We start from the raw sequence: 27,148 nt of genomic DNA on the forward strand, positions 1-27,148 counted from the left end.
AGGTGACAGGTACTGGGTTGGCCCAGGGATGGAACCAAATTTCCCCTGACCTCACCTGGATCACCATGGTAGTCAGAAGCCACATTTTGCTGGCTTTTCCCACTCTGCCGATACAGGCCTTAGGCCTCCTCCAAAGCTCCATCCTGAGGACCTCTGGGAGGTCACCCCATCATTATCCCTGACTCTGGGGTCCTGGCACTGACCTCTGGTGCTAGAAAGCTGAGGCCCTGGAGTCCTCAGGGTGTGAAGGGCTCTGGGCGAGCAGGGAAAGGCACACTTCCAGGGTGACCAACCAGGTCTCAGCTCACCTAAGCTCCTCTCAGTGTTAACACTGAAGGTCTTGCATCCAGGGAAACCCCCGGTCCCAGGCAAACCACATTGGCTTGTAGGCCCTGCAGCCCCCGTCTGCATCAACCAGAGTTTATATCTGGGCAAGGAACCCCTCCACCTTCAGTCCACAGTGTGTCTTTTGGGTGTTCAGACTCGTGTCCACTCTGGGCAGGAGGGAGAGAGACACCAGGGCCCTGGGGCTTCCCCCCTTCTCCTCCCGCACATAGCACACATGCTCCTTCCCCCCCCCTCCACCATTTGGCCCCAGCTCAGGCTAAACCTGAGCTCACGTCACGCTACATGGAAATATTCCCATCTCAATGTCCCCAAAGCCCTGCGAGGTTGCCATGATCATCCTCCTGTCGTGGAAAAGAAATGGAGGCTCAGAGATGTTAAGTAACTTGTCCCAGGTCACACAGAGAGCCCATGGGACAACCAGGTTTCAAACTCTGCCCTGTGGGACACCAAAGGCCAACGTGTCCCTCCTGGACAAGAGCGTCCACGAAAATAAAGTCTGCTAATAACCAGTTACATACGGGAAACTGAGGAGCCAAACATCCCTGATGCTTAAGAAGCTGAAAGTGAAATACAATATTCCCCAGAGCAACTGGGGGCTGCTCCCTTCCCAGGATAAACGCGAGACTAAATGCAAGGCGGCACACTGGTTACCAAAAGTATTTGGGGCTTTTTAAATGTCAGCCGCAATGATCATGAATCACTCTTCTTAAAGCTTTTAATCCAAAGTAACCCTCCTTGTCCCCTGCCTCCTCTCCTGCTTCAAGCCGCTTCTGCTGGCCTGAATCACCCTCCAGAACTGTGGGTCTAACCCCCGCCCCCCAAAGGGAAAACTGTCATTCTCTTCTCCGGAGAATGGCGTCCTGTGTGTCCCCGAGCCAGCTTGCAGGGGAGAGAAGACTTTGAAGGGGGAATATTCTGGCGCAAATAGCTGTGTGCAGCTGGAAAAAGTCAAGGTAACAGGCCGGGCCTCATGATAACCAGGGTTTTCGATTCATCCCTTCATGTGCAGAGACTCTAAGGAGCACCCGGCCAGCATGTGTGGGCACTGGGCTGGATACCGAGGATACGATGACGACAAAAGAGCCCCCCCACCCCCTGGAAAGAGCTAGCAATCTGGGGCAGGTGGGAGGCATCATTCGGCTCCACAAGAGTGTAATCACTCACTCACGAATGCTGTGATGTGCAAGGAGCTGTGAGTGTATATCATGGTAGGAGATGACTTAATCTTGGACAGAGGAGAGTGAGCACTAAGACATTTTCCCTGAGTGGAAACATGACTGAAGAGCTGCTTCTTGTGCCTGGAACCCATTCTCCCTTCCTGTAACTATACTGAAATTTCCTCTGGGAAACTGGTCACCCCTAGCCTAGTATCAGCTCAGATTATTTGGGTAGAACATTTAGCAGGTGCCACTTCCCTGACCACAGACATTGATTGAGGGACTGGCACATGAGCCATGCCAGAGTTAATGAATATTAGTGTTATTGGTTGAGCCCTTGATCAAGCCATACCTGAAGTTAGGACTATGCTGGGACTTCTCAGGTTTGATAGCCAAAGACTTCTGCTTTCTGCTTCAGTTTCTTTGGGTCTGGTTTTTGGTGTCCTGCAACAAAGTGTCCTATCTGGACTAGGAGGATGAGTCATAAATAATGAGATAAAAAGTAGAGGAAGGAACATTCCAGGCAGAGGTAAGAGAAAGTGCAGAATGCAAAGTCCCTGAAGGGAGAGGAAGAAGCAAGGTATGTTCAGGAACTGAGTCCCTTCTAGGCTTCTGACCACTGGGCTCAAGCTCTTTTATAATAATTTCCTTTTAAGCCTTCACACCAGTGCTCTGGGATATATGTGTTATCAGTCCTCTTTTACCAGTGAGTGAACTCAAGCCCACACAGGGAAGGGAACTTGGCTACTGTCACAGAAAAGGGACATAAACCCTGACTCTGAAATCTATGCTGTGGATCCACATATGACGTTGGGATGTTGGTCCGCTCCCTCTGCCCAACTCCCAACTGTGAGCAGCTGGTTTCTAGCTGGGTTTGGCCAGTGGAGGTGCTGGGGCAATCAGAAGGCAGAAGGAAGGACAAAGACGCTCTGAGCGGCAGTGGCCACAGCTGGGTTGTTGATGGCAGGGCTGGGGGTGGGGACGGGGACAGCAGCTCCAGCAGCTCAGCAGTGAGGTGTGTGGGCTCCTGGGGCAGCTTCCTGGTCCCCAGGAAACACTTTTGTCATGCTCTTGTTCCTCCAGGCCTTCCAACACCTTTGGGACCAATCCCCTCCTTTAAAACTGCTCTGCCTGAACGATGCCCCGTGGTTTCCACCTGCCTGGCTGGCCACTGACTGACACAGTCACCGACGGGAGGGGCTGTTAGGACCAGCCAGCTGCCGCCCAGGGTGGTCCATGGGGGTCAACGGAGAGCGGAGAAGGCAGCGGTGGGATCTGACCTTGGCTTCTGTCTGCCTCGAACACTCAGAGCCACAGCAGCCCCTCCTTAGGGTTCTGCTGGGGTGCAGGCAGGCAAACCTCAAGGGCGCAGGTAAGCTCTCGAGAATTCCGTCGCAGACCCGCCACGGACGTAAGGTGTGGTAGAGGGACAAGCCTGCCCAGGCAGCCAGAGTTTTGGCTCCAGACTGGAGATCATCCAGGTCCGAAGCAACAGGTGTCACGAAGTAGCGAGTCTGAGAGTCAGAACCGCGTTCGCCCCCTGACTGCCACCACTTTCTGTGTGGCTTGACCCATGGAAACCTCTCTCACCCGCAGGTCCACCTACAGGAGAAGGCAAGCTGTGGCGGCCGTGGCTGGTTTCCTAGGCACTGCCCTCCTCTCCCCTTCACAGGCCGCACCCCCCCCTTCCCGGCTGCAGGGGTGCACGGCGGGTTTCAGCCGATCTGGGGAACTCCCTTCCGACCCGGGGGTTTGGTTTCGTCTGGACGCTTGCCACAACCGGGTCAATCAGCTACTGGGGTGGCCAGGGGTCGGGGGCTAGGGCTTCTGGGAAAGCTCCCCTGGCCTAGAAAAGGACCCACAGAGAGGTGGCTAACCTCCTTCGGCCTCTGGAGTGGCCGGGTGCATGGAGTAGCTTCGGCCCCCTGGCCTGCAGGCAGGGAAGCTGCCAGCACCTGAGGACGGCGGGTGGAAAGATGGAGAGAGCCCGTGTCCTTGCTGTCCTGGGTTTACGTGATCACAGGCTGCTGAGTTAGCCCACTCTGGGCCCGCCCAGCAGCTGAACTGCTTGTTAGGTGGCGTAATAAATTTCTGTTGTTTATGCTATTTTTAGATGGGCCTTCTGGGAAACGCCTTCTACCTTACACGCTGGGCCCCCTGATGAATCTCCCTGTGCTTTGTAGACCTAACACGTTGGGATTCAGTATCATCTCTTTTCAAAGGAAACCATGACTTGGGAGCAGGGGACTTAGCCAAGGTCACCCTGCGAGCCTACGGCCGTGAGGACCCCCCAAGCCTACGGCCGTGAGGACCCCCCAGTCTGTGCGTTCTTTCTCACTCCACCCCTTTGCCAAGTCCTTCATACGTACAGACAGAGATCTTGGAGCGCCAAACAGTGCTGGTTTCTAAGAAGTGATTCCACGTCCCACTCGCCTCCCGTTTCTCTGAGTTGAAGGGGAGTTGGGGATTGGGTAAAGATGAGCCTAATCACCCACCCTGCAGCCTCCCTTCTCTACCTGCGTGCCTGGGACCCGGCAGAATACGGAGTCCGACGGGGGCAGGCCTCTCTCCACAGCACAGAATCAGCATGCTTGGCAATGACGTCCATGCCGGCTTCTGTGGCTACCCCCCCTCCCCCGCACCGACGACTACCATGCTGGCAGCTGCAGCTGACCCAGGAGACCAGAAGGGGTGAATTCCAAAAGCCTCCTCTTCCTTCTGAAGTGTGAAAGCCTGCCACTGCCCACATGAAGGCAACAAAGAGGGCAGGAAATCCTCATTTCTGACCGACCTTCGGTAGGAGACAAGACTTGGGTAAATTCAATGTTCTCCTGTCCCACAGGGGCGACTTCAGAGAGTCTCCTGGTCACTGGCCATCCGAGGGCCAGAGACCGGGCATCCCTGTTGGTGTTAACCCAAAGCCTAACTTCAGCAGCAGGGCATCGCAGAGAAAGGTGAGGAGAAGGATTCTGTCCTTCCACAGAGGCTCGGGCACAGAGCTCGCTGGAGAAGGAGCCAGAACCAAAGTCGTACTGTTACAGCAAAGCATTTCCCTTTGTATTTTTAACCCACTGTGACTATTTCGGCATATAAACACTAGGCTCTCTCTCCTGGCACAACTCTTGTTCTCGGACTCTGGAAGGCCAAGTCTGATCTGTGCGGTGCCTCCAGCCCAGGAGCTCACCTTTCCCTCTTCCCTAAACCGGGCTGATGGTCTAGGCTTCCTCTCTGTTATCAGACAAGGGCTTTGGTTGCAAGTCACAGAGCCCAACTCTGGCTCCCCCAAGCCAAAAAAGAACTTTGGGGAAGGGATATCAGGACACTTTGGGCTACGAGTAGTATACTATTGATAGGACTTCTTAGCTCACATAACAGGAAGCCAGGCTACAGGGGCGTTGAGGATGGGTTTAGCAGCCCAGTGAGGTCCTTGTGGTACCAGCTTCCAACATGGCCCCAACGCTCCCTCCAGCTCGGTAGTCCCTCCAGCGTGAAACAGGGTTGGCCCGGGGAACTGCTAAGATACTGCAGGAGTGACAGCAGGGGACTTCAAGGCTCGGTCATGCAAGTCCTGGTGGCTTCCACCTTGTCCTCCCTCTCGATCACTCATTCTGGACGGAGCCAGCTGCCATGTGGGGAAAGTACTCAGAGAGCTCTAGAGAGAGACCCGTGTGGAGAGCACTGGGGCCTCTTGCCAAAGCCTCGTGAACGAGCTGTATTGGACCTAGACCTGCCAGCCCCCATCAGCCTTGAAAGGGCCTTGAAAGGGGTACAGCCCAGACCCACAGCTTAACTGCAACCTCGAGAGAGAACCTGGCCAGAACGCCAGCTTAGCCGCCCCCAAATCAATGTTGGTCTGGGACGGAGTGTTTGCGCCCTACCTCTCACCACATCCGTGAAGCAGGCGTCATGATTTCCCCAAGCTGCACAAGAGGAAACTGAGGCACAGACAGGACATGGCCAAGATAAGAGACAACAAAGCCCTCCCTTCAAGAATTAGTCTGGGGAAGCCCGCCCGGCTCCGCTAACCGCTAACCGGTGTGGACCTCAGAGACTCCCTGTTCTATGCCACCTCTCTGCTAGCAGCTTCCGAATCACCCATGCGTGGCCCAGAACGCATGGGTCGGGGGGATCCTGAGACTCCCAGGTTCAGTAAGTCTACATCTGCCCGTAACCTGGGTCGTGCCCTCCACCCTGGTCGGCCAACCCAGCCCCAAGTCTCATCCACAGACCCAGACGGTTACCAGGCTGCACAGGTGCACCTGAAGGCTGTATTTCTAGGAACAGGGATGTTTTGTTGGGAACAAAGTCACCAGGGGTATGATGCAACAGCCCTGGGAGTGGGTTCCCTTCCCAAGGTGGCCCCGGAGAAGTCCCTGTAGCAGCAAGTCCCACGCACGGCTGTTGCCAGCAACACCACCTGGGGCCAGGTTTCTCCTGGGGTGAGGCTTATGCAACTTTTTCTAGGATTGAATGTCCTTTCTCTTTGTGGACCCGATGTTCGTTATCATGTCTGTGTCTGAACGGATTTTGTGCGATTCACATGTAAGCTCGCGAGAAGTGGCTAGACAACCGGGAGGGGGAGGGGCCGAGCCGGACAGTGGGCAGACGGCCACCGTTCCTTTAAGAACCCTTGGCCTTCAAATTGCCTTCCAGGAAGGGAATCATTTTATCAAGGGGAACAAGAGCAGGAACCACTGAAGCCTTCGGTGAGGTGGGAGGCAGCACCTCCCCCAGACTCCCAGGTCAGGGCAGGGGTGCGGGAGGCAGCCCCAGAGGGTCCCTCTGTGGAACTCTCCTGGGCATCTGCACCCCAGCCTGTCCTGAGTCCAGAAGAGGAGGCATCCGTGGATGGCTTCCCTGCAGGCACCTCCCTTAGCCACCCAAGCAAACTGCCATCTCGGCGGGGCGCCAGCCTTCCTCACTAAGGAGCTTCAAAGGCAAGGAAGTCTCAAGGCTTGTGGGCAACTCAAAGAGATGCTCCTCCCCACCCTTCCCCTCCTTTCCCCTTCCCTCCTCTTCCCGTCCTCCCTCATCAGACACCAGGCCCCGAGGACACCATGATAAATGAAATGGACATCATTCCTGTGTCCAAGGGCTTACGGTCCAGACTAAGGACGCGACAAACAATCTCATACAACAGATATGGCAGAGGACCAAGATAGGAAATCAGGGTGCTATGGAAAGCCTGGAACAGATTCCCAGTCCAGACAGGGATTCAGAGGGCTTCCTAGAGCTGGGTCCTGAGGGATGAGTAGGAGTTGGGTCCTGAGGGATGAGTAGACTGAGCCAGGTGAGAAGGGGAATGCTCGAGTTTGTGGATAAGCCTGTAGAAGAGGCCCAGGCAGGAGAGAAGGGGACCCTCCAAGGGCCTGGGAGCAGTTCAGTGGGGTTGGAGCTGGGACAGGGAGAGGATGTGCTAGAAAGGGGCTAGAGATGAGATGAGGAGTACCAACAGGGGCCAGATCACTAGGACCCTCATAAGCGGGGCTGAGGAGCCGGCACTTGACCTAAGAGCACCAACTAGGTCATCTGTTTCTTAACCAGCCCAGCTGGGATCCAGGGCGGTGCTGGGCGGGTCCCACCATCAGCCGGCCTGGCGTGCGGTGGCGGCTGAGAGAGATGCACGGACAGCTGGGTCCCAGGGAAGGTGTTCTGCCGGGCCACGATGGAGCTGCAGATGAGCCAGCCTGCTTACCACTGCCCTGAGGGGTGACAGGCCACCTCATGAAAGGGTGTCCCAGCCCATGCCACATGCCCACCATTGGGTACACACGCCTCCCCCGCTTCCAGAACTAGGTCCATGCTTCCCGACCTCCCTCTGCTCAGGAAATGCTCTGATGGCCAATTCCGTGGGAACCTCGGGATGAAGGATCGGGGAGGCCACGGCCAGGGGAACACAACGTGTGGGCACCCACTCCCGGACGGAGGACGCATGTATCCCCAGGCTCTGGGTCACACGGAGCGTCCAGTGTTGGGAGCAGCTTGCTTGCTGGCAGGCATGGGAGGGAGCCCTGTGGTTAGGGGCTGCCGGAGGGCTTGCAAAGCTCTAGTGGTTTGGCAGATTTCTTTATTTTCTCTAATTCAATTGAAATCTGACTCCAGGCCACGATCCCACTGAGCTAGCAAGAATTCAATCTCGGGCATATCACTGAGCTTCCCTCCCCCAACCTTAGTGTTTAGTCAAAGTCCCAGAGTCTTAGTACCAGAGCCTGGGGGCGGCCCCCTCGGTCACGGTCAGACAGCCACTGTGGGACCCTCCAGCCTCCCAGCCCTCATGCCCTCAGGCTCTAGGGCTTGGGTCGATTTGGAGCAGCCCTTGGGGCGTGGGAACTGTGTGTGGGGGGGAAGCCCAGCATTTCAGTACCTCCCTGAGTGTACCCGGCAGCCACTGCCTTCCTAGGCCTTGTCCCCGCCTGGACACTGCCTAGAATGAGGCATGAAACCTGTCCCCACCCTTCCCTCTCGAGTTACATGCTGCCCCTTTCCCTTCTGCAGTGAAAACCTCTCCCTCTCTCTCCTTACTCTTCTCCAAGGCCCACCCTTTCTTCCTTTTTCCGGAATAGGTCACAGAGTCTCCGAAAAGAGTCAAGTTTATTGCAAAAGGCACAAAGAGCCTTTGATATCTAGGTACTGCTGTTTGGGTGTTCCCAAATGTGAGACCCCACAGTCAGACCCACCCCAGCCCCAGCCCCCGAGCCCCCAGTAAACTCTTCATGCCCCTGCCCCTCTTCAGAGCTCTTTGTTATGAATGAAAGAAAAACAAAGCCTCACTGGATATCTGAAGAAAGCACCCAATATAGAACACAGAAGTAAAAACAAGCAGAACATAACAGAAAAGAGTGGAGGGCCCAGAGACAAGGCAGATGGGCAGAGAAAAATGCCTGAGAACCATTCACATACTTGCCAGAGGCAACGATATCATATCCCTGAAACTGAAAGATTACAAAGACAGTCTAATCAGAAGGAAAAAACTTTTTAAATTTAAATTATGGTGGTGAGAAAAAAGTGGAGAGTGCAATTGGAAGATAAGCTTAAGGGACAATTTCCAGAAAGCAAACAAAACCACAGAACAGAAAGGTTAAGTACAAGAGGGTCCAACATTCCAATAAGAGTTCCAGAAAGAGAGAAGAGGAAATGACCCAAGAAAGGATCTAAAACTTCCCAGAGTTCCACGGCATGGAACTGCAAATTGAAAGTCCCACCTAATTCCCAAGACGATGAAGGGAAAAAAAAAAAAAAAAATCCATTATGGCATTAGAACAGCAAGGTTGAAGAAATTATCTAAAAGCTTCCAAGAAGGAAAAAGCTGTCCATGAGCAAGTCGTCAAGAATTAGAATGAATGGCATCAGATTTCTCCGCGCCAACACCGAGAGCCAGAATGCAGACGGATAACGTTCGGAACTATCAGAAGAAATGATTTCCGAATGTATTCTCTTCCCTGACAGACCAGCAAGCCAGGGTCGTGATGGAAAAGAGACATTTTCAGATATGCCATCCTTCGGAAAATTTTATCTCCTGTGTCTGCTCTCTCCTCCAAAGAAAGTCAACCAAAAAGAAAGATAAGGAATCCAGCAGTACTGGACGCACACAGGAGAAAGGTTCAGGGAAGCCCAGGGGGGCAGCTGTGCAGTGGGCTGGGTTGGAGAATGGGTGTGTGTGTGTGTGTGTGTGTGTGTGTGCTTTGGGATGAATGTCTCCAGGGAAAATGTGAATTAGACATAGCGTCTGAGCCTTTGACCCTCCAGAAACTAGATCTCTGGGTTTGGGATTAAAAAAAAAAAAAAAGAAAAGAAAAAAAGAAGGGTGTCTGGGTGGCTCAGTGGGTTAAGCCTCTGCCTTTTGTTCAGGTCATGGTCTCAGGGTCCTAGAATCAAGCCCCGCATCGGGCTCTCTGCTCAGCGGGGAGCCTGCTTTCCCCCCTCTCTTTACCTGCCTCTCTGCTTACTTGTGATCTCTCTCTTTGTCAAATAAATAAATAACATCTTAAAAAAAAATTTTTTTTTTTAATGATGTATATGTAGAACGTTGATGGGAAAGGAGTAAAAGGAAGTGAATGAGGGAGGGAAGCAGAGAATCGGGGAACCTCCGTGGATCCCAGCCCTTGATCAGGAGGGTTGGGGGCGGTGCCCCTTCCCCAAGTCCAATGTGAAGGGAAGGTGAGCAATATGGAAGGGGTCCCATTACGCAGGGAGAGGACATCCTCCTGCGGTGGGCATGGTGGATCCAGCCAGGATGATTTTGTTTTAGGTCTTCCCCGGTAATGAGGTATTGTCTTCCTCCAGAGAAGGAGACTCCCAGCAGCAGCTACACCCAGACCCTCCCGGGGCTCCGCTCTCTGCAGCCTCCAAGCCCAGGATCCCGGCTGGGCTGGGGTCCTCCGCGGCGGTGCTGAGCCGGCGGACCCGGTCTCGAGGCGGCCCAGGGACCGGGCTGAGAGGGAGCCACCAACGCACCCGCCCCCCCTGGTGGAGGAAGGGAGATTGCAGCCCGAGGCTATCTGGATTTTTGCCAGGGCCTCCCTGTCGGGAAGAATCGCAGCTTTGCTACTTTATGGCTAAAAGACAGTCTTCAATTTTCTCTTCCTCTTCCTTCGGATGCTCCATAACCAGATGCCTTTGATCCCTACCCTGGAGCTGTTCCAGTCGTCCACTGCTGTGTCGTAAGCCATCCGCAAGCTGGTTGCCTCAAACTGCCACCGTCCGTGAAGCTGCCAGATTCCGTGTGCCCAGAATTCGGACGGGGTACCACAGGGGGGGTTGTTTCTGCTCCATGATGTCTGAAGCCGCGCCTGGGAAGACTCAGCTGGCCGGGGGGCTGGGACCAGCTGGACGCTTCTCGGCGCACATCGAGCATTTTGGCTGGGGTGGCTGGAGGCGGGGGAGCTTGGGGCCTCCAGGCTGCCCCTCCGTGGGGCTCGTGCGTCTTCAGAGTGGGGAGGCCTCTTACGTGGTGGGTCAGGGTGTCGAGTGGGTATCCCAGCGAACAAGGCCGAAGCTGCCTGGCCTTTTATGACCCAGTGCGACAGACTGATGTCTGTGTCTTCCCAAGGTTCATGCGTTGAAATCTTCATCTCCCATGTGGTGGTATTTAGTAGTGAAGCCTCTGGGAGATAATTAGGTTTAAAGATTTTCTTTATTTATTTTGAGAGAAAGAGAGAGAGAGCAGCACAAGGGGAGGGGCAGAGAGAGAGAGAGAATCTCAAGCAGACTCTGCTGAGCACAGAGCCTGACTTGGGGCTCCATCTCGTGATTATGACCTGAGCTGAAATCGAGTCAGATGCTCGACCGACTGAGCCACCCCGGTGCCTCTGGGAAGTAATTGGGTTTAGATGAGGTCATGAGAGTGGGGCCCCCATGATGGCATTGGTGCCCCCATAAGAAGACAAAGAGAGACCAGAGCTTTCTCTCTCTGCCATGTGAGGACACAGCCAGAAGGCTGTCATCTGCAAACCAGGAAGAGAGCTCTCGCCAGATACCAAATCTGCCAGCCCTTGACCTGGGACTTCCTAGCTCCAGAACTGTGAGAAATCAATGTTTGTCATTTAAGCCACCCAGTCTGTGGTGTTTTGTGACAGTAGCCCGAGTTGACTGGGACACCAGCCACAGAAGGCCCAGAGGGCCATTTCCACAGGACTCTGTTGGTCTGAGTGGCCATGAGCCTGAGAAAGGAGAGGGGGGACACACGCTGGCTTCTGGCTGGGAGCAGCGTTACAGAACTTGGAGCCATCTTTTAAAACTACCACAAACCCCCAATACTATTTGTCAGAATCAGAAAGATTTACCTTAAGGTACTTTACACATATATGTGTACACTGGGTAGATGAATGAGGAAGCCAACATATTATGATGGTTAAGAGTCTAAGATTAAGGGGCACCTGGGTCGCTCAGGTGGTTGAGGGCCCGACTCTTGATTTTGGCTCAGGTCGTGATCTCGGGGTCGAGAGGGGGGGCCCCGGCATGGGGCTCTGCACTGGGCATGGAGCCTGCTTAGAATTTTCTCTCTCCTTCTCCTTCTGCCCCCTACCCTGCCACTCATGCACGCTCTGTCTCTTAGAGAGAGAGAGAGAGAGAGAGAGAGAGAGAGAGAAGGAGTCTAAGGTTAAAATCAAACAGAACTGAGTTCAAACTGGCTCAGCCACTGGACTGTGTGTCTGGAAACAAGACACTTCCCCTCTCCACATCTCCGTTTCCTCGCTGGCAACACGAGGATAATAACATCTACCTTACTGGGTTTGAGTATGGGTTGTTTTTTTTTGTTTGTTTGTTTTTGTTTTTTCTTGAGGATAACACAGGGCAGGAGATGTGAAGAACTTGGGCCACAGGAGACATTCAGAAAATGGTAGTCTCTTTTCCTTACATTACCTCAGAAGCTAAATTTCCATTATTTCTATTATCTCAGACTTGCCAAGGTTTGCTACTGTGGCGCATCTTCACAGAGATAGGGAAAGAAGAGCTGTCTCTCTTCAGGGGACAACACCCCCATTCTTTCGGGGAACCGCTCATCCCCCCTGCGGCCAACCAACATGTCCAAATGGGAGTGGCCATCTTCTGCCAGTCAGTCCCAGTGATTGTTCCAGTTTCTGACCAAAAAGCTGGACTGGGGTCATCACATTCTGCCTCCCACCTTCATGACGGGTCTGGAGAAGGGCGCATGACCCCAGAGAGTCGATCACTTTCTTGGAGATTTTGCCCCTCTATTGTCAACTACCTGTGAGGGACACGAGCTGCCCCTCGAATCCAGGATTTTCGGATAGCCACGATCCCAGACTTATGGAGAAACCAGTTCAACGAAAGGAGGTCGTCATGCAGGAAGACAGCATGAGAAGCAGGAACAGGAGGTACACAGGGGGTCCTGGTACCACGAGGTCCCACGGCCGGGTGCCCACAGCTGTCCTTCTGCACCTTTCTGGTGACAGAGTCTGTCCCTTCCTGTGAATTGTTTTCTTCCTTTGCAGCCACAAGAATTCTGAGTCACTAACTACTCTGACTTACACATTGTTTTATTAGGAATGTGAATTGTCCATAAAGTCCAGTACATTCGCTGCTCCAAGGAAACAAGGGCATGACTCTGACACACCTCGAAAGTGACCCAAGTGTGGAGAGTTGCCTGCGAACTTGAGTTTCCTGAAAGTCTCTGCAGCTTCCGTCCTTGAACATGATGCTCTGGGCAAGGAAACCCTTCGGGAGGCTCCCTTTTCCATACCTGTCGTCAGGCTCTCTCGCCTCTAGGTTCTGTCCTAACAAGATGACCCTTGGGCCTAGCCTGCAGTTCGGCTACACTGGGCCCAGGGCTCCTGTCCCCCCACTCCAGGCTCAGAAAAAGAAGACTGGAGATTAGACACACGTGCCCTCTGGGCACTGCCTGAGAAGAAACCCCTTGAAAGCCATGTGCTCCGGTACTGTTCATCTCTCCTCTAACTGAGGCGTTGGCTTCGGGGGAAAAAATAGTTTGGTTAGAACATAAACAAACGATGTCTCTAAAAGTAGAAAAGAATCTTATTCAGAAGCTAAGCTGCGGAGATAAAAGCCATCTTTAGTTTATAAAGTGAGTTTCCCGTCCCGTCCCTAAATGACTTCTTTTTTTTCATGGAAAGAAAAACAGAAACGGTTTCCTTGGGGAAAACTGTGTCTTTGGTCATTCGGGGTGGCCGGCTGGAGGGCCCCCGCCTCCCCGAGCTCGCTTCCCCGGGGCTGAGGGCTCCGGCTGTCACCTGACACCCTGGAATGGGTGACATTCTGTGTGCCAGACCGTGGACAGCCGTGACCCGTGGTTGTGCCCCGCCTCTCTTACAGACGAGACGCCAGGGTCGTGGAAAGACAGGGAAGGTGTCTGTGTGGAGAGAAGGCAGAGCGAGTGACATAAACCTGCAGGAGGACATGAGGTGTGTTCTAGCCTTTCTGGAATGACCTCTTCCTTGTTCTTTTACGCTGCGACTACACTTTGCAACGTGTGGCGTGTGCGGGGGGAGCTGGCTGGGGACTGGGAAGGAAGGTCCTTCCTCTAGCTCCATCTCGCTGTTCTCCAAGAGGAGGAGGCCAAGATCTCTCTGGGCAGAGGCTGCGTTATGGGCTGGGCTACGCGTGGCCCGGGTCATTGTACTTGAACTCATTCTGCCTGGCTGGTCAGCCTCCTTCCTGTTCCCCGCATCTGTGGTCTGAGGAGTGAAGCTGATGGGACCCTGCCTTGCCCCTTCTTTCCTTCTGTCTCTTGCTGGTGCTTTCCTGCCATGAAGCTGGGAAAATCCAGAGAGGGGGCCTTCAGTAGAATGAGTCGGGAGGTGGTGGGGACAGGGGAGCTCTCCTGCAGATCCCACAGGAGGAGACGGACCTCATTCACCTTGTACGTGGTTTCCACTTCGCTGCCGCATCAGGAGGAGGCAAGGCTCTCCTCCTCCCCCCACCGCAGCCCAGCCAGTGACGGACGCTCCCGCCATGAGAAGCCGCCCTGCATCCGCTCCCAGGGGACGCTGACGGACCTCGTGTTTACCATGGCCTTTCCTCTACACAAGAGCGTACCTCTCCTTTGCTCTTGCGTGTTCTGGGTTGCCATTCTCTGGTCTTCTCGAATAAACCCTTCTCTTCCTGGTGAAATAACTGGCAGTTTTATTTTTAAGGGGAACGAAGCTGACTTGGAAAATTTTGCAGTTTGGGCACGTGGCTCTCTCTCCACATTCCCACTCACGTGTGTCAGGGCCCGCTCTTCCATCTAAATCTTGGTGGCAGGTGGGTGGTACATTCCAGATTTGGACTTTGTCGCAGGGAACGGTCCTATTTAGGGCTCCGGTGGAATTCACCAGCTCCAAACCGTCAGAGGATCAAGAATGCCAGGGATGCCAGGCACCCGGGGAGTCATGTCCTGTCTCCCATTTGTTCATCAGGACCCCCGCGGGGAAGAGGCCAACCCGCTCTTTCCCGCCACGTCTTGTTCCTGTCCGTTGGCAGGGCATGTGTCACAGACACACCAGATGATGCCATAAACAAGAGAAACAGCATTGCTGGGTCACATGGGGTCTGCACTGTCACGGCACCCTGTTCAGCCAAGCCACCAGAGGCCCAGGCTCCACCTAACCTGTGGTTGCCCCATCCCTACGGTGTGGAATTTGTTTCCATCTAAGTGGGTTCATCTTCCAATCCGTATTCCAAATGGCATGGAGCAACACCGAAACATACCGGGGACAATGAGCCCCTTCATCTCAGGCAGGGGTCAGCCGACTCCAGACTTCGGTCAGAGCACAGCCGCTCTCATTTGTGGATTGCCGGCAGGTTGCTCTCATACTACGAGGACAAAGCTGAGTAGTTGCAAAAGGGTTAGTACAGACCGCAAAGCCTAAAATATTTCCTATCTGGCCCTTTAAGAGAAAGCTTGCTATCCCCTTCCCCAAGGGCATGATCTGGGGGCTGCTCAGAAGCAGGCAAGGACTGGACCCTAGTCCCATGGCCACACCCAGCTGCGAGGAAAACTGGGAAATGTGGTCTTCACGCCAGCCAGCCATTCCCCCCGCTAGACCTTTCGGGATGGCTACGGGAAAGGGGAGAAGAACTTTGGGAGGACAAGCAGCTGTCTTGCCTGCGCTGGGTCATGTGTCCTTGGGTCAGATCTTGATGCCTGTTATTTTACAACTCTGAGCTTCTGAGCCAGGTTCCTGCTACTCATTCATAATCTTGTTGATTTCTTCTGTTGTCTCGTCTGCGCTCCTCACTGGGGTTGTTCCTGCAGCACAGCCAGAGTTCCATTCAAGAGCCGACTGTCCCCCCAGAGTCTTCTTCCTGGTGGCCTTTATCTTCAGTGTGACTCAGGGCCTGGCCGTGCCCACCTCCCCTTCCCTTCCAGGCACAAGGTCTCTGCTACCCTGGCTCCTCCCACTCCATCCGTCCAGTCCACCGCCTTGTCAGAACCTGGTCCTGACAAGGACCTGGCTGGCTCAGTCAGCAGAGCGAGCGACTCTTGGTCTCAGGATTATCAGTTCGAGCCCCATGTTGGGTGTAGAGATTACGTAACAATAGAAATCTTAAAAAAGAAGAAAGAAAAAGAAAAAGCAGCGACTCCCTTTACCTCCGGGGATGGAAATAATCCCATTTGTGCTCTGGGACAGGACTTTCTCCAATTCTCTCCTCCCCCCAGGACATTTCACCCTCAACATGCCAGCCCGTGGCGTGGAGTGTTTCTGGAGCCGGCATGTAGCTTCTTACACTCTCCTTAGAGGTCTGCCTCTTCTAAATATCCTCCCTAGGCTACCTCCAGGCTCTGATCCCATCACACCATCTTGGTTTCACCCATGAGATCATATTTCTCACCCTGCGCTCTGGCATCAATCTGGAACTCGCTCATGACTCATGCACTGTCTGCATATGAACGCAGAACAGCTAAGAGTCAGGTCTGGGGCAAATTTTGAAAGCATTATGTGCTGTGTCGGAGACAAAGGAAAGGACTAAGGGTCCTACTCAGAAAAGGGAAGCCTGGATCCGTGCCATCTTCCAACAGTTGAAGAGCTGCCGGGTGGAAAAGGGATGAGAGCACGTCTGTAAGATTTCTGCAAGATTTGATTTTTAAAGCCCATGAACAAGCATCCCTTTGGTAAATAAATCTAAACTTAAACAAACAAAGATACATCCATGAGGTGGCCCTTGTTCCAAATGGCCCAGAATGGCAAAACTGAGATCAAAGTGAAACTCTTTTTGATACAAAATCAAAAAGGACCTTGTAAGAAGCTGTCCGACCTGAACTGGGTTGCCCGGACAGGTAGTGAGCGTCTGGTTTTGGTGGTATTCAAGCAATAATAACCGCTTGACTCCAAGCAGAATGAGTGTTTCAACAAAGTGGCTGGCCTGGGCAGTATCCTTTTGATGGCAAAGCAAAAGGAACCTTCTCGCATCAGCTCAGATTAGAGGGGATTTTTGTAAAGAATTCAGCTCTCATCAACAGTGAGAGCTGAGCCGAGCCCCTAGGCTCCTGGAGGGACAGGAATGAGATCAGCTCGGAGCCTACCCCACTGCGGTGACTCAGCTACCAGCTCCGCTGCTAGATTTTTTTAGTTCACATTCTTTCCTGAGAATCTGAGGGGCCATTGGCAAGACTCCGGGTTTGGCTCCCCCCGAGTCTGGTGTTCAGTCCTGGTTCGATCACAGGCGGTTGCGGGGGTAGAGTCTCATGATTCGAACATAAAATCATTGTTGACAGAGACCAACCATGCAGGGGGATGTTAACGTTCTCAGAACAGTTGGGAGGGCAGATACTCCCCAACTGATCTTGAGGGTCCTGTCCAAACTCAGCACTCACTGATTCTGAGTCAAAAGTAATTTCAAGCAGATGATATTCTTTATGTGGCCATAAGGAGGGCGGGACTAATTCATCTTCAGCAGGAGTCACGAGCTGGAACTATGGAGAGGGGGTGGCAGAGGTGACAGCAGGGCCACGGGGAGAAGTGGTGGAAAAGGAAGAAATGCTCATGGTCACTTGGTAGTCTCGGGTGGGCTGCCTGCTGGGACACGCATAGTCTAGATCAGAGCCGCCCCCAGGCTGAATTACAAGTCACCTTGCACTTGTGTTGATGCCGTTTCTAAAATAAACTCTTCATTTCCTCGAATAATTTTAGATGCATAGAAAAAGAGGCTGCACAAAGAGCATGGGGCCCCCATACAGCCGGTCCCTAGGGTCCCCTCTTGCTAACCTCTTCCATTACTGTAGCACATTGTCACAGGGAACAAGCTGAGGTTAATGTATTTGTATCTAAACTCCGTGCCTGAATGGGGTTTCATTGGCTTTTCTCTACCGTCCTTTTTCTGTGCCAGGATCCCACCCACGACACCTGTATCTGTTTCCCGGGGCCACCACCACAAGTCGCCACAAACCCGGAAACCATGCGCTCACGGTTCTGGAGGTCAGAAGTCCTCACCCTGTAGGGCATGAGTCCTCCGCAGGCTCCAAGGGAGAGTGGCTCCAGCTGTTCCCCCGCTCATTGCCACGGTGGGGGCTGTCTTCAAGGGATGACTCCGTTCTCCGCCTGCATCTTCACATGGACTCCTTGGTGTATTTCGAAGATTGATTTTATTTACTTGTTTATTTATTTATTTAAAATTATTCGACAGAGACACACAGCAAGAGAGGGAACACAAGCAGGGGGAGTGGGAGAGGGAGAAGCAGGCCTCCCGCCGAGCAGGGAGCCCGATGCGGGGCTCGATCCCGGGACCCAGGAACCATGACCGGAGCCAAAGGCAGACACTTAAAGACTGAGCCCCCAGGCGCCCCTCCTTTGTGTATTTCAAATTTCCCTCTCCTTTCTCTTATAAAAACACCAGTCACTGGATTTAGGGCTCATCCTAAATTCAGAATAATCTCCTCTTGAGATTTTTAACCTAATGACGTCTATAAGACCCTATTTCCACCTAAGGTCACAACCACAGGTACTGAGAGCTGGGACTTGGGCAGATCTTTTGGAGGGGGATGCAGTCCACCCCCTGTAATACCACATTACACGGAGTCATCATGTTTCTTAGGCTCCTTGGGAGGGGACAGTTTCTCAGACTTTCTCTGCTTCTCATGACCCTGACTGCTTTGAGGATTCCTGGTCCGAGGTTTCGTAGCCTGTCTCTCAAGCTGAGTTTGTCTGATGTTTTTCTCATGCTCAGACCAGGGTTACGGGCTTTGAAGAGAAAGGCCACAGAGGTGTAGTGTTGCTCTCAACACAGCAAATCAAGGATGTGTGTTATCACCTGGATTTGTCACTGATTATGTTAACCATAATCACCTGGCTAAGGAAGTGTTTACCAGATTTTTCTCCACAGCAAAGTTACTTTCTTACTCCCCCCATTTCTTTACCGTAGTCTTCGGAAGCAAGTCACTAAGCCCACCTCACTTTTAAGGGTTAGGAGCCTCTGCCCCACCCCTTGAGGGAAGTATTTGCATAAATTATTTGGGATTCTACTGTCTATGCAATTTTTAAAAAATTTAAATTTAATTAAAAATTTTTCAAATAAATAAATGAATAGAGAAGCTGACATGCGGGACAATTTGACAAGGCACTGAATGTTTGCTGAAGCTGACAACAGAGAACCGGGGCTTGTAGGTCCTATTTTCCTAGTAGCTAACTTCTGTTGTCTGTTATACAGGAGGAGTTCAAGGCGGGATTGGGGGAAATGGTCTTCAGCACAGACTGTGGGCCACACTGTGTGCGCGCCTCACATGGGGTCTGGGTCGTGGGGCTTCTCCCTTCCTCTCACTCACACCCACATGTGCTTGTCCCCCTGCATGGGAGGCGGAGGCCGGGGCCTCACTGCCCCCCGCCCCCGCCCCAGCTCATGGTGTGACCTCTCCCTATGGAGCATTCCTCCTGCCCCGTCTCCCCCCCACCCCCCAGGCTGGATAGCCCCTCTGTGGCACCCTGGGGAGAGCATCCTCCCCGCCCCCAAGTCTGCTGTCAGCTCCCTGGACAGTTGGGAGAGGTCTGCTCTCACCGTGTTCCAGGCCTCAGGCCTTTCCATGACTGAAGCCCATTCGATTCCTTTTGCTCGTGGCCGGGCACATGCAGGGGGCAGCAGCGGGCAGAGCCTCACTTCCACGCGGGCTTTCCCATATAGACTTTTTTGTTTTCCAATGTAGACCTCTGCTGACATCTCCAAATTAGGTCATTCACATAGTCACGCTGGCTGAAAAAATTCATCAGCAGACCACCCCACCAGGACTTTCTTTAACCTAATCATTAGATCTTCTATGGGGCTTGCTATTACACTAAAAACAGAAAGGCACAGAACCTACAGATTTCAAGAAACCTAATGTATAAAAACAGACAATCACAGTGAGATTTTTGAGATTAATAAAAATGGCTTCTTAGACTCTTTGGTTGGGCTGTAGCTGAAAATAAATCCTGTCATTACCTTGGGGATAACCCAGTATTACAGTGTGTTCTGTGTTCAAATATATGACAGTATAAATCACAGTATGTGTAATCCTGTTCTGGTATTATTTTCACTTTCCAATATACTAAGAGCCTTGAAAAATGCCATCAGCCACGCCACCTGGGGACACCTGAGGAGTGGCGCTGAAGATCTTTCCCCTCCCTCTTCTCAAGGTTACCTCCTGGGAGTCAGCTCCTGTGTCTGGGGGGCACCCTTCCCAGCCAACTTCTTCTCGAAGCTGGTTCTTCAGCTTCTCAGCTTTTGGTTCTCTGCTGTTCCCATCTAGTTCAGAACTTGCACTTGTTAGGTGTTACAGACTGAATGGTGTACTGAGGCCCTCACCTCCAAGGCGATGGTGTTTGGAGATGGGGCTTCGGGGATGACAGTGGGGTCCCATGAGGTCATGAGGGTGGTGGTCCCGTGGTAGGATGGGTGCCCTTACAAGAAGAAACACCGAGAGCTTGCTGTCTCCCTGTCTCTCTCTGCCACGGGAGGCCATCTGCAAGTTAGCAAGGGGACGTCACTAGACACTGATCATGCCAATGCCCTGAACTTGGGCTTCCAGCCTCCAAAACGAGGACAAAACTAAAGTCTGCTTAAGCCACCCAGCCTGCAGTACCTTGTGGCGGGCGCTCCACGGACATTCCCTGGCTGAATCAACGAGCAGTGCATAATCCTGGAGCGGACAGATCCCGGACACAGGTCTCCTTCTTTGCGAGGATCCTTCTCTGCTTCAACACCCTTTGTTTCCAGAGTCTTTCGTAAGAACCCCGGCCCTTCCCAGCCCAGTGACATAATATCAATGGTAACTCGGGTTCTTACTGTCTACTGTCTACTGTCGGGTTCTCTACTGCCTCCCCAAAAGGCACCCTGAATCCCTTGGTGGTGGAATCCTTCAGCCCCACTCGGATGGGGATTCTGGAGGTCCTGCTGGACTCGGTGTGGGAGTGCTGCGATCAATTAGCAATGTCTGTCACGGCCGTGGAAGGGGCCAGTAGAGGGGGTTGTGCCAATCTTGATGGGGTAGGAATGCATCAGAGCTGCCGCCTCAGACATATCTGGCACCAGCAGGAGTTGGCCATCCTACCCTCAAAGGGCCCCCGACTTCTGCAGGTGCCCATTGAGAAGCAAGGGGCATGGGGGTGGAGGGAAAGTCCAATGGCCGAGGAGCCCTTCTGGGCCTGCCCCTTGATCAGAGCAGTGCTGAGCTGAGAACACGTATTCTCCCCACCTCGGCCCAGGGCTGCCTGCAACGGGGAAGCCTGGGGTGACACGGGTGAGTGACAGAGCAGCGGCCCAGCAGTCACAGGGACAGGGGCATCGCAGGTCACTCTGCCAAAGCTGCTGGGAAATGAGAGGTGAGGCAGGAGTAGCATAGGCAAAAGGGACAGGGACAGGGCCTGCTGGATGACGGGGATGCCAGGAACAAAGGCTCAGAGGCAGGTAACACGTGCGAAGCCTGGGCGCCTGGAGTGGCAGACGTGGGCTGAGGAGGAAGGGCCAGGGGAGGAGGTCTGGGGCAAGTCTCACAGCCCAGTTCCTTTGATGCCGGCAGCCTAGCCCAGGGATTAAACACCACTTGTGAAAGCTGGAAGGCCCGTGGTCAAATCTTGCCTCTTCCTCTTCTTAGCTGTGTTACTTTGGGCAAGTTACTTAACTTCTCTGGGCCTCTGATTCCTCAACCAGGGATAATAATAGTACCTGACTTCCTAAGGCTGTTGTTAAGGTTGACGGAGAATGTACGAAGCACCCAGAACAGTACCTGGCACATAGTACCGCATAAACAGTTGAGAGGGTCATGATTATGTAAAGCAGGTCGAACATTAATCACTATTTAATTGTGTTCCATGGGATCCCTAAGAGATGCTCCTGTCCAAAAGGTTCTTAGAGTTAAAAAAAAAAAAATTGGAAAACGTCTCCTATCACATCTTGATCAAGACTGGGGAGTCCACTGTAAAACAAAGACAAACCCTAAAGAAAAACCCATCTAGCTTTATTTAGCCCGGTGTTTTCCAAGCCTGGTGTGTCATGGAACCTTCTGAACACCTCATGGGGCAGTGTTCCACGGACACCAGTTTGGGAATGCTTAGGGCAAAGGCAGCAGGGGAGCCTCTGAAAGAAAGGAAGGGGTTCCCAGGAGAACCCATCTGCCCGGGCAAGCCACAGAAGATTCCAGTGTGAGAGGAGGGAGGGTGCAAAGCTCAGGGTGACGGACCCCATACCTGGAGGGAAGGGTGCATGGGAGAGACGCACAGTGGGGAGACAGAGACTACCAGGGTGCTGTTTGCATATGGAGGGGAGAGAAGAGGAGGCAGAGGTGACCCTGAGAACTCGCATTTCGGGAGGGAGCAGGAAGGGGGCAAAGACCGGGGGCAGCCATCACTATGTCCACACCATCCAGTCCCAGCCCGTTCACCCCATCCTTCCTTCCCAACCATGTGACCCAGGGGAGTCTCAGCCCCGTGGCCTCCACCAGGGGGGTCCTGGAGAGAGAAAGGTGGGGACAGCCGTGTCATGGGGAAGAGTAGCCCCCAGGAGGCCAAAAACAGGCTGTCCCCGCTACACGCAGATCGTGTCGTTGTAGAACCGGCAGCAGACGTCCAGGGCCTCTTGGCTGACCGCTGGGCTGGGGCTGCAAAGAAGCAAAGGCTGTGGTTTGGCTCCAGGCCTGGCTCGGCTGGCCACAAAGGGCTGTGCAACCCTGGGAAAGTTGCTTCATGCCTCTGGTCCACCCTTCCTCTCCAAGTCCGCTCTTCAAGCCCCACATCAGCCACGGCCTGAGCCTTCCTACACCTCGCCCCAGAGCCAGAGGCACCCCCGAGGCACTTGGGCTCTCTGCACCCCGTCACTGTCAGGGCCCCAGAGCCCCCAGCCCAGGCCTCACCTCTGGAAGGCCTCACGGCAGCACTGGTACACCTCAAAGCTGCTGCTGCCGACGGTTGTGTTCAGGAGGGTCATGCAGTCGGCCGCCCCCCGGGGCACATAGAGGATCCCTGGGCAGGGAAGACAGCTGGTGGGCAGGGTCTGTCCCCCCACCCCCACTCCTGCCGGGAACTTCCAGAGAGCTGGAGCCCCGGTGTCCCACCCTGGACAGACCAGCACTCACCTGCCACGCAGGCATTCACCAGGGACACACAGGTCCCCGTGCAGAGCGCCCGGAGTACTATCTGGGAGAAGTCGCTCTTCCGCTGGGGAGCCATGGAGGCTGCGAGGAAATGGGTGTTGAGGGCCAGGAAGCCCTCGGCCCACAGTCTGCACCTCTGGATGCCTCTGCTGGCTCCCTTTCCCCTTCTGGGCAGCCGGAGGGATAGATGTCGTCCTCCTGACCGCCTATGGGGTTCGGGAGTCCTCCTTGGCCTGACTTGGGCCCCCAGGTAGCACCCCACACCGGCCAACATCAGAGGCAGATGTAGTTTTCGGTCAGGCAGAGCTGGGAGTCAATGCAGGCTCAGCCACTAGGAGCTGAGTGACTGGGGCCATGACTTCCCTTCTCCATGACCAGTTTCCTTCCCTGTAAAATGGCATGGTTACACCACCGGGCAGGGGATCAGTGAGGAGTGGAGCTGCTCAGAACCGTGCAGGGCTCTCCCTAGGTCTCACCGAGGCTGCCTGTCCACCACGGGTATGGGAACCATGGGAACCGGCAGGCCAAAGCCTCAGGGGACAGGCCAGCCCTGCACCTTCCCTCCCTCCCCAGACTCCTGAGCCAGGTGCTAATCCCTGGGGTGTCCCGGGGCCACAAAGGTCTCCTGGGACTGGGAGGAGCCTCCACAACCATCTTGCTCAGGCCCCACCCTGGACACACAGGAGGACTGAGACCTAACGATCCCCCAGAAGGCTGTCTCAGAGCCAGGGCCCCGACCGCCCAGGGTGCTCGGGAGGCCCCCAGGACTCACTCAGGCCTCCCAGCATGATCCCAATGGAACTGAAGTTGGCAAATCCACAGAGGGCGAAGGTCGTGAGGATTTCTGCTCTGACCTGAGAAAACAGAAGAGCAGTGAGGATGGCCTTGCCCCTCGCATGGGGCCGGACACCCCCACAGCACCCTGACTCCCACCCTGACTCCCTGCCCTACTTGCATCCACCCCTGTGTGTCTTTGATCTTTGCGGCCCACAGTGCTTGCCAACCCCCAATCCCAGGCTTGCAAACTGGCCTCTGGGTCCGTTCAGGCCGTACTGCCTGAGAAATAGCCCCCTTCCCATGCCCTTTAGTTCCCTTAATTGCCAGCCCTTCGGGGTCTGATTCAGGGTAGCCATGCCCTGTGGCTTTGGCCCTACTATGTCCTGGGCCCCGGGGGCACTTGGTGAATTGGCTTTCCGAATCCTGTAGACAAGAGTTTGTCTTCCTGCAGGTGCTTTCAGGCTGAGAGAGGAAGGAGTGCAGCTTCCGAAGACAGTGAGGCCCTGAGAGCCCAGCCGGCTGGGCTCCACGCGTGTCCCCACCTATGACCACACTGAGCAAGTCAGTAGCCTCTTGACGATTTGCTGGCTCTGTCTGCAGCATGGGAATGACAGCACCTGTCTGAAGGGCTGTTGTAGGGGTCACACAGTGTGGGGGGAGTACCAGAATTTAAGCAAAGTAATTCTCCTTCCCCTCCCAATGAAACAGTTATCTAATGTCCCAGAAAGAGGTGTTAAGAGCCAAATGGAATGATTTGGAATTTAAAAAAAAAAAAAAAAAAAAAAAAAAAAAGCTTAGATCATACCTCACACCATATTAAAAAAAAATCAATTCTAGAGCACTGAAGCAGATATATACGGATATCTTAAACAGCAAATAATAGAAAATATAGGGAAATGATAATGGTCCTTACAAGGTAGCATTATTACTTTCATTTTGGAGAGGAGCAAACTGAGACTCAGAGAGTTTAAGTAACTGGGGAAGTTCAAACAGCCAGAAGGTGGCTCTGTCAGAACTGGAATTCAGTTCCGTCTGGCTGCAAAACTCACGATTTTAGGTATTTCACTACATTGTCTCAGGAATATAACACCTACCAGATTTTTGGAATGGAGATAACTTTCTAAGTTTAGAAATTATAGTAGAAATCACAAAGGAAAAGTTTTGGTGTAAAATCTGTTAAAAGAAAAAATCCCCAAATGCAAAAATAAGGGGGGAAAAAAACTAGGAAATATATACATATAAAATAAAATGGAAAAAGGTTAATGTCTTTGTAACATAAAGAGTTTACACAAATGGATGGAAAAATATTAAGGCTCCTGCATCCTGCTTGCTCACCTACCATCACCCCTCTCTACAGCAGCTCGTGGAATCTTAAAATGTAAAATGTCAAATCTTCAGGAACTTTCTGCTGCTCCTCGGCCCACCTCTGCTACAATTACCACCTGCTCTAACTGTGCTTCTCTCCTTTCGGTTCTCCAAACAAATGCTTTTTAACCCCAGGGCCTTTGCACATGTCTTTTCTTTGTCTGGAATGCTCTTCCCAGTTTTACCTGGCCCCTTCGCCTCTCTCCAAGTCTGGGCCTAAATGCTATACCCTTGGGGGGGCTTTTCTGACCAGCCCAGCCAAGGAAGACCCTTCTGTTTTCTCCTCTTGTTTCCTTTGTAGAACTTCATTCAAATTGTGGTTTACTTTTTTTTGCTTCGCTTCCTTGGGCTTTTCACCAGATGTACATTCCATGACAATAGGACCACATCTGTCTACTTCCCCTTTTAAAATTTCTGGTGCCTAGCAGAGTGCCTGGTACCCTAGCAGTCTCAACCAGTACTTGCTAGAGGAACAAAGCTCCTAAAAAAAGGTTCTAAAGGAGCAGCCCATCCACTATCTCTAGAGAGACGGGGACAGGGGTTAAAGATAAGGAGGAAGCGGAGATCTGTGCTTTTGGTCTCACTAAACGGAAGGCTCCATTCCCTTACAAATTAAATCATAATTTAAAAGACAAGAAAAAATATTTCCCCTTCGAAGTACTTGCAGAGATGCAAATTAAAGCAATGAGCTATTATTTGCCTGTTAAAGTAAGCACAACTTTTTTTAAGGAGGCTGCTCGGTGCTGTTTGGTGTGCGGTAAAATCAGAGCTTGCAGCCCAGCTGGGGGCGGTTTCCGTCGGTGCCACCCTTTGGGAAAGTTACTGGGAGCGACCACAGAAGGGTTCATGCCACATGATTCAGTCCAGTTGTCCCACATCTGGGAAAGCTCTGGAGGAAATGAGCTGAGAGGAGGGAGAAGTTCGGTGCACAGAGCTCTTCCTTTTAGCACTGCGTAAAATCACCAAACGAGACCATTAACTCAAGGGGCCCAACAGCAAGGGGTTGGTTAAATATGTCAGAATGCATCCGTCAGAAATGATGTTTCTGTCCTCTAACAGTTGGGGTGGGAAAAGCCGGCTCCAACACAGGGCGGAAGCCTCCTAAGAGGCTTCCGGAAGGAGGCAGCAAAGCCCAAGGCCATCTTGTCGCTCAGGGCACTAGGACTGGGAGGCTGGGTACCACCTCCGGGTGTCCTCTGCCTGTCCAGGAGCTGGGACAGCTGTTGCCCGGGGCCCGGGAGCAGCAGCATCACGCCCCCGCCACAGGGAGGTGCCCGGACACTCACGGAGATCCACTGCTTCTTGGTGCCGACCCACTCCTCTGCTCCCGCGAGGCGGCGCTGCTTGTACTGGGCCAGTTCCTGGTAGGCCACGAACTCGTTCAGGAACAGCTTGGTCCCCAGCAGCTCTGCCACCACCGGGCAGTCCTCCCAGGCCACGCCCATCAAGAAGGCCACGGGCCTCAGGGCGTAGGAGCAGATGAGCTGAGACACAAGGCAAGGGCAGCTGCTGGGACCAGGGCTGGCTGGGCCTCTGCCGGGTGTCCCTCAGGGCCGCCCCCCTCCCGGCCCTGGGCTGCCCCTTGCAGGCCAAGCGGGCAGCCAAGTGGTACCTGGAAGCTGAGCTCCTGGGCACCCACCATGGCTCCCAGCCAGGAGAGGGCCGCGTTGACGAAGGCCAACAACGCCAGGAAGGCAATCAGGTTAGCTCCGATGTTCCCAACCAGCTTCACGGAGACGGCGGCCCCGCTGCTGGCGGCTTCCAAGAGGTTCTGAGCATCTCTGTTTGGGGGACCAAGAACCACCATGATGGGCCTGTCCCCACACACAGCGGGGCTCCTCATCCTGTAGGCTCTGAGAGGAACTGGACAAAGTATTTCGGAGCTGAGGGACCTTGTTTTGTTTCTGAGACCCCGGCGGGGAGGAAGGGGCTGGTCCAAGCACTAGGGAAAGGCCCGGACTGCCAGCGGCCACTTAGGGCTTTGGAGAACTTGAAAGGAGGCTGGTCAACACAGAGGTGTGTTGTAAGCCTAAACACAGACGAGATTTCAGAGATTCAGGACAGAAAAAAACCCCAAACAAACCATGAAATAGCTCATTAATAATGTTTTATATTAATTACATGTCGAAATGACAGTATTTTAGACACACTGGATTATGTTATTAAATATATTATTAAAATCACTTGTTTCTTTTGCCTTTAGCATTCCAGATGGGGCCCACACTCTAGTTCCATGGGGCAGCACTGCTCTAGACCTGCCCGCCGTGTCCCCAAGCACACTGGTCAAAAGGGCCTTCTCAACAATTTTAACAAAGTCCATGTTACGCAGTGGTTGCTGGGCTGTGATGAGAGGTGTTAGCAGGGGAGGGAAATCAGGGAGGTGCTGAGTCTGTATGTGGTCCCCCTGGTCGGGGGGCTCAAGGCAAGGGGAACAGGTTGGGGGGGGCTTTCCAGGATGCTCCCCAGCACACACACCACCAGGCTG

General features: G+C 53.4%; 1 protein-coding gene and 1 long non-coding RNA gene across 11 annotated transcripts in view; one reads left to right on the forward strand and one right to left on the reverse strand.

Moving 5' to 3' along the window:
- Positions 1–9,734: 9,734 nt before the first annotated feature.
- Positions 9,735–14,099, forward strand: LOC131835555 (uncharacterized). Its single transcript, XR_009355231.1, has 2 exons — positions 9,735–13,050; positions 13,299–14,099. It is a non-coding gene; the product is annotated as an uncharacterized LOC131835555 (long non-coding RNA).
- A 7,270-nt stretch (positions 14,100–21,369) lies between these two features.
- SLC28A1 (solute carrier family 28 member 1) overlaps positions 21,370–27,148 on the reverse strand; it is a 45,001-nt gene continuing 39,222 nt past the window's right edge. For all 10 annotated transcript variants that reach the window (XM_059179921.1, XM_059179922.1, XM_059179916.1 and 7 more), the window contains 6 exons: positions 26,276–26,444; positions 25,950–26,147; positions 23,294–23,375; positions 22,504–22,602; positions 22,282–22,390; positions 21,370–22,029 (listed from right to left, as the gene is read on the reverse strand). In XM_059179921.1, coding sequence (XP_059035904.1) covers positions 21,957–22,029; positions 22,282–22,390; positions 22,504–22,602; positions 23,294–23,375; positions 25,950–26,147; positions 26,276–26,444 — 730 coding nt within the window. In that variant the 3' untranslated portion in view covers positions 21,370–21,956. The remainder of the gene's footprint in view (positions 22,030–22,281; positions 22,391–22,503; positions 22,603–23,293; positions 23,376–25,949; positions 26,148–26,275; positions 26,445–27,148) is intronic.

The sequence above is a fragment of the Mustela lutreola genome, chromosome 7, assembly GCF_030435805.1.
Source record: "Mustela lutreola isolate mMusLut2 chromosome 7, mMusLut2.pri, whole genome shotgun sequence".
Classification (NCBI taxonomy): Eukaryota; Metazoa; Chordata; class Mammalia; order Carnivora; family Mustelidae; genus Mustela; species Mustela lutreola.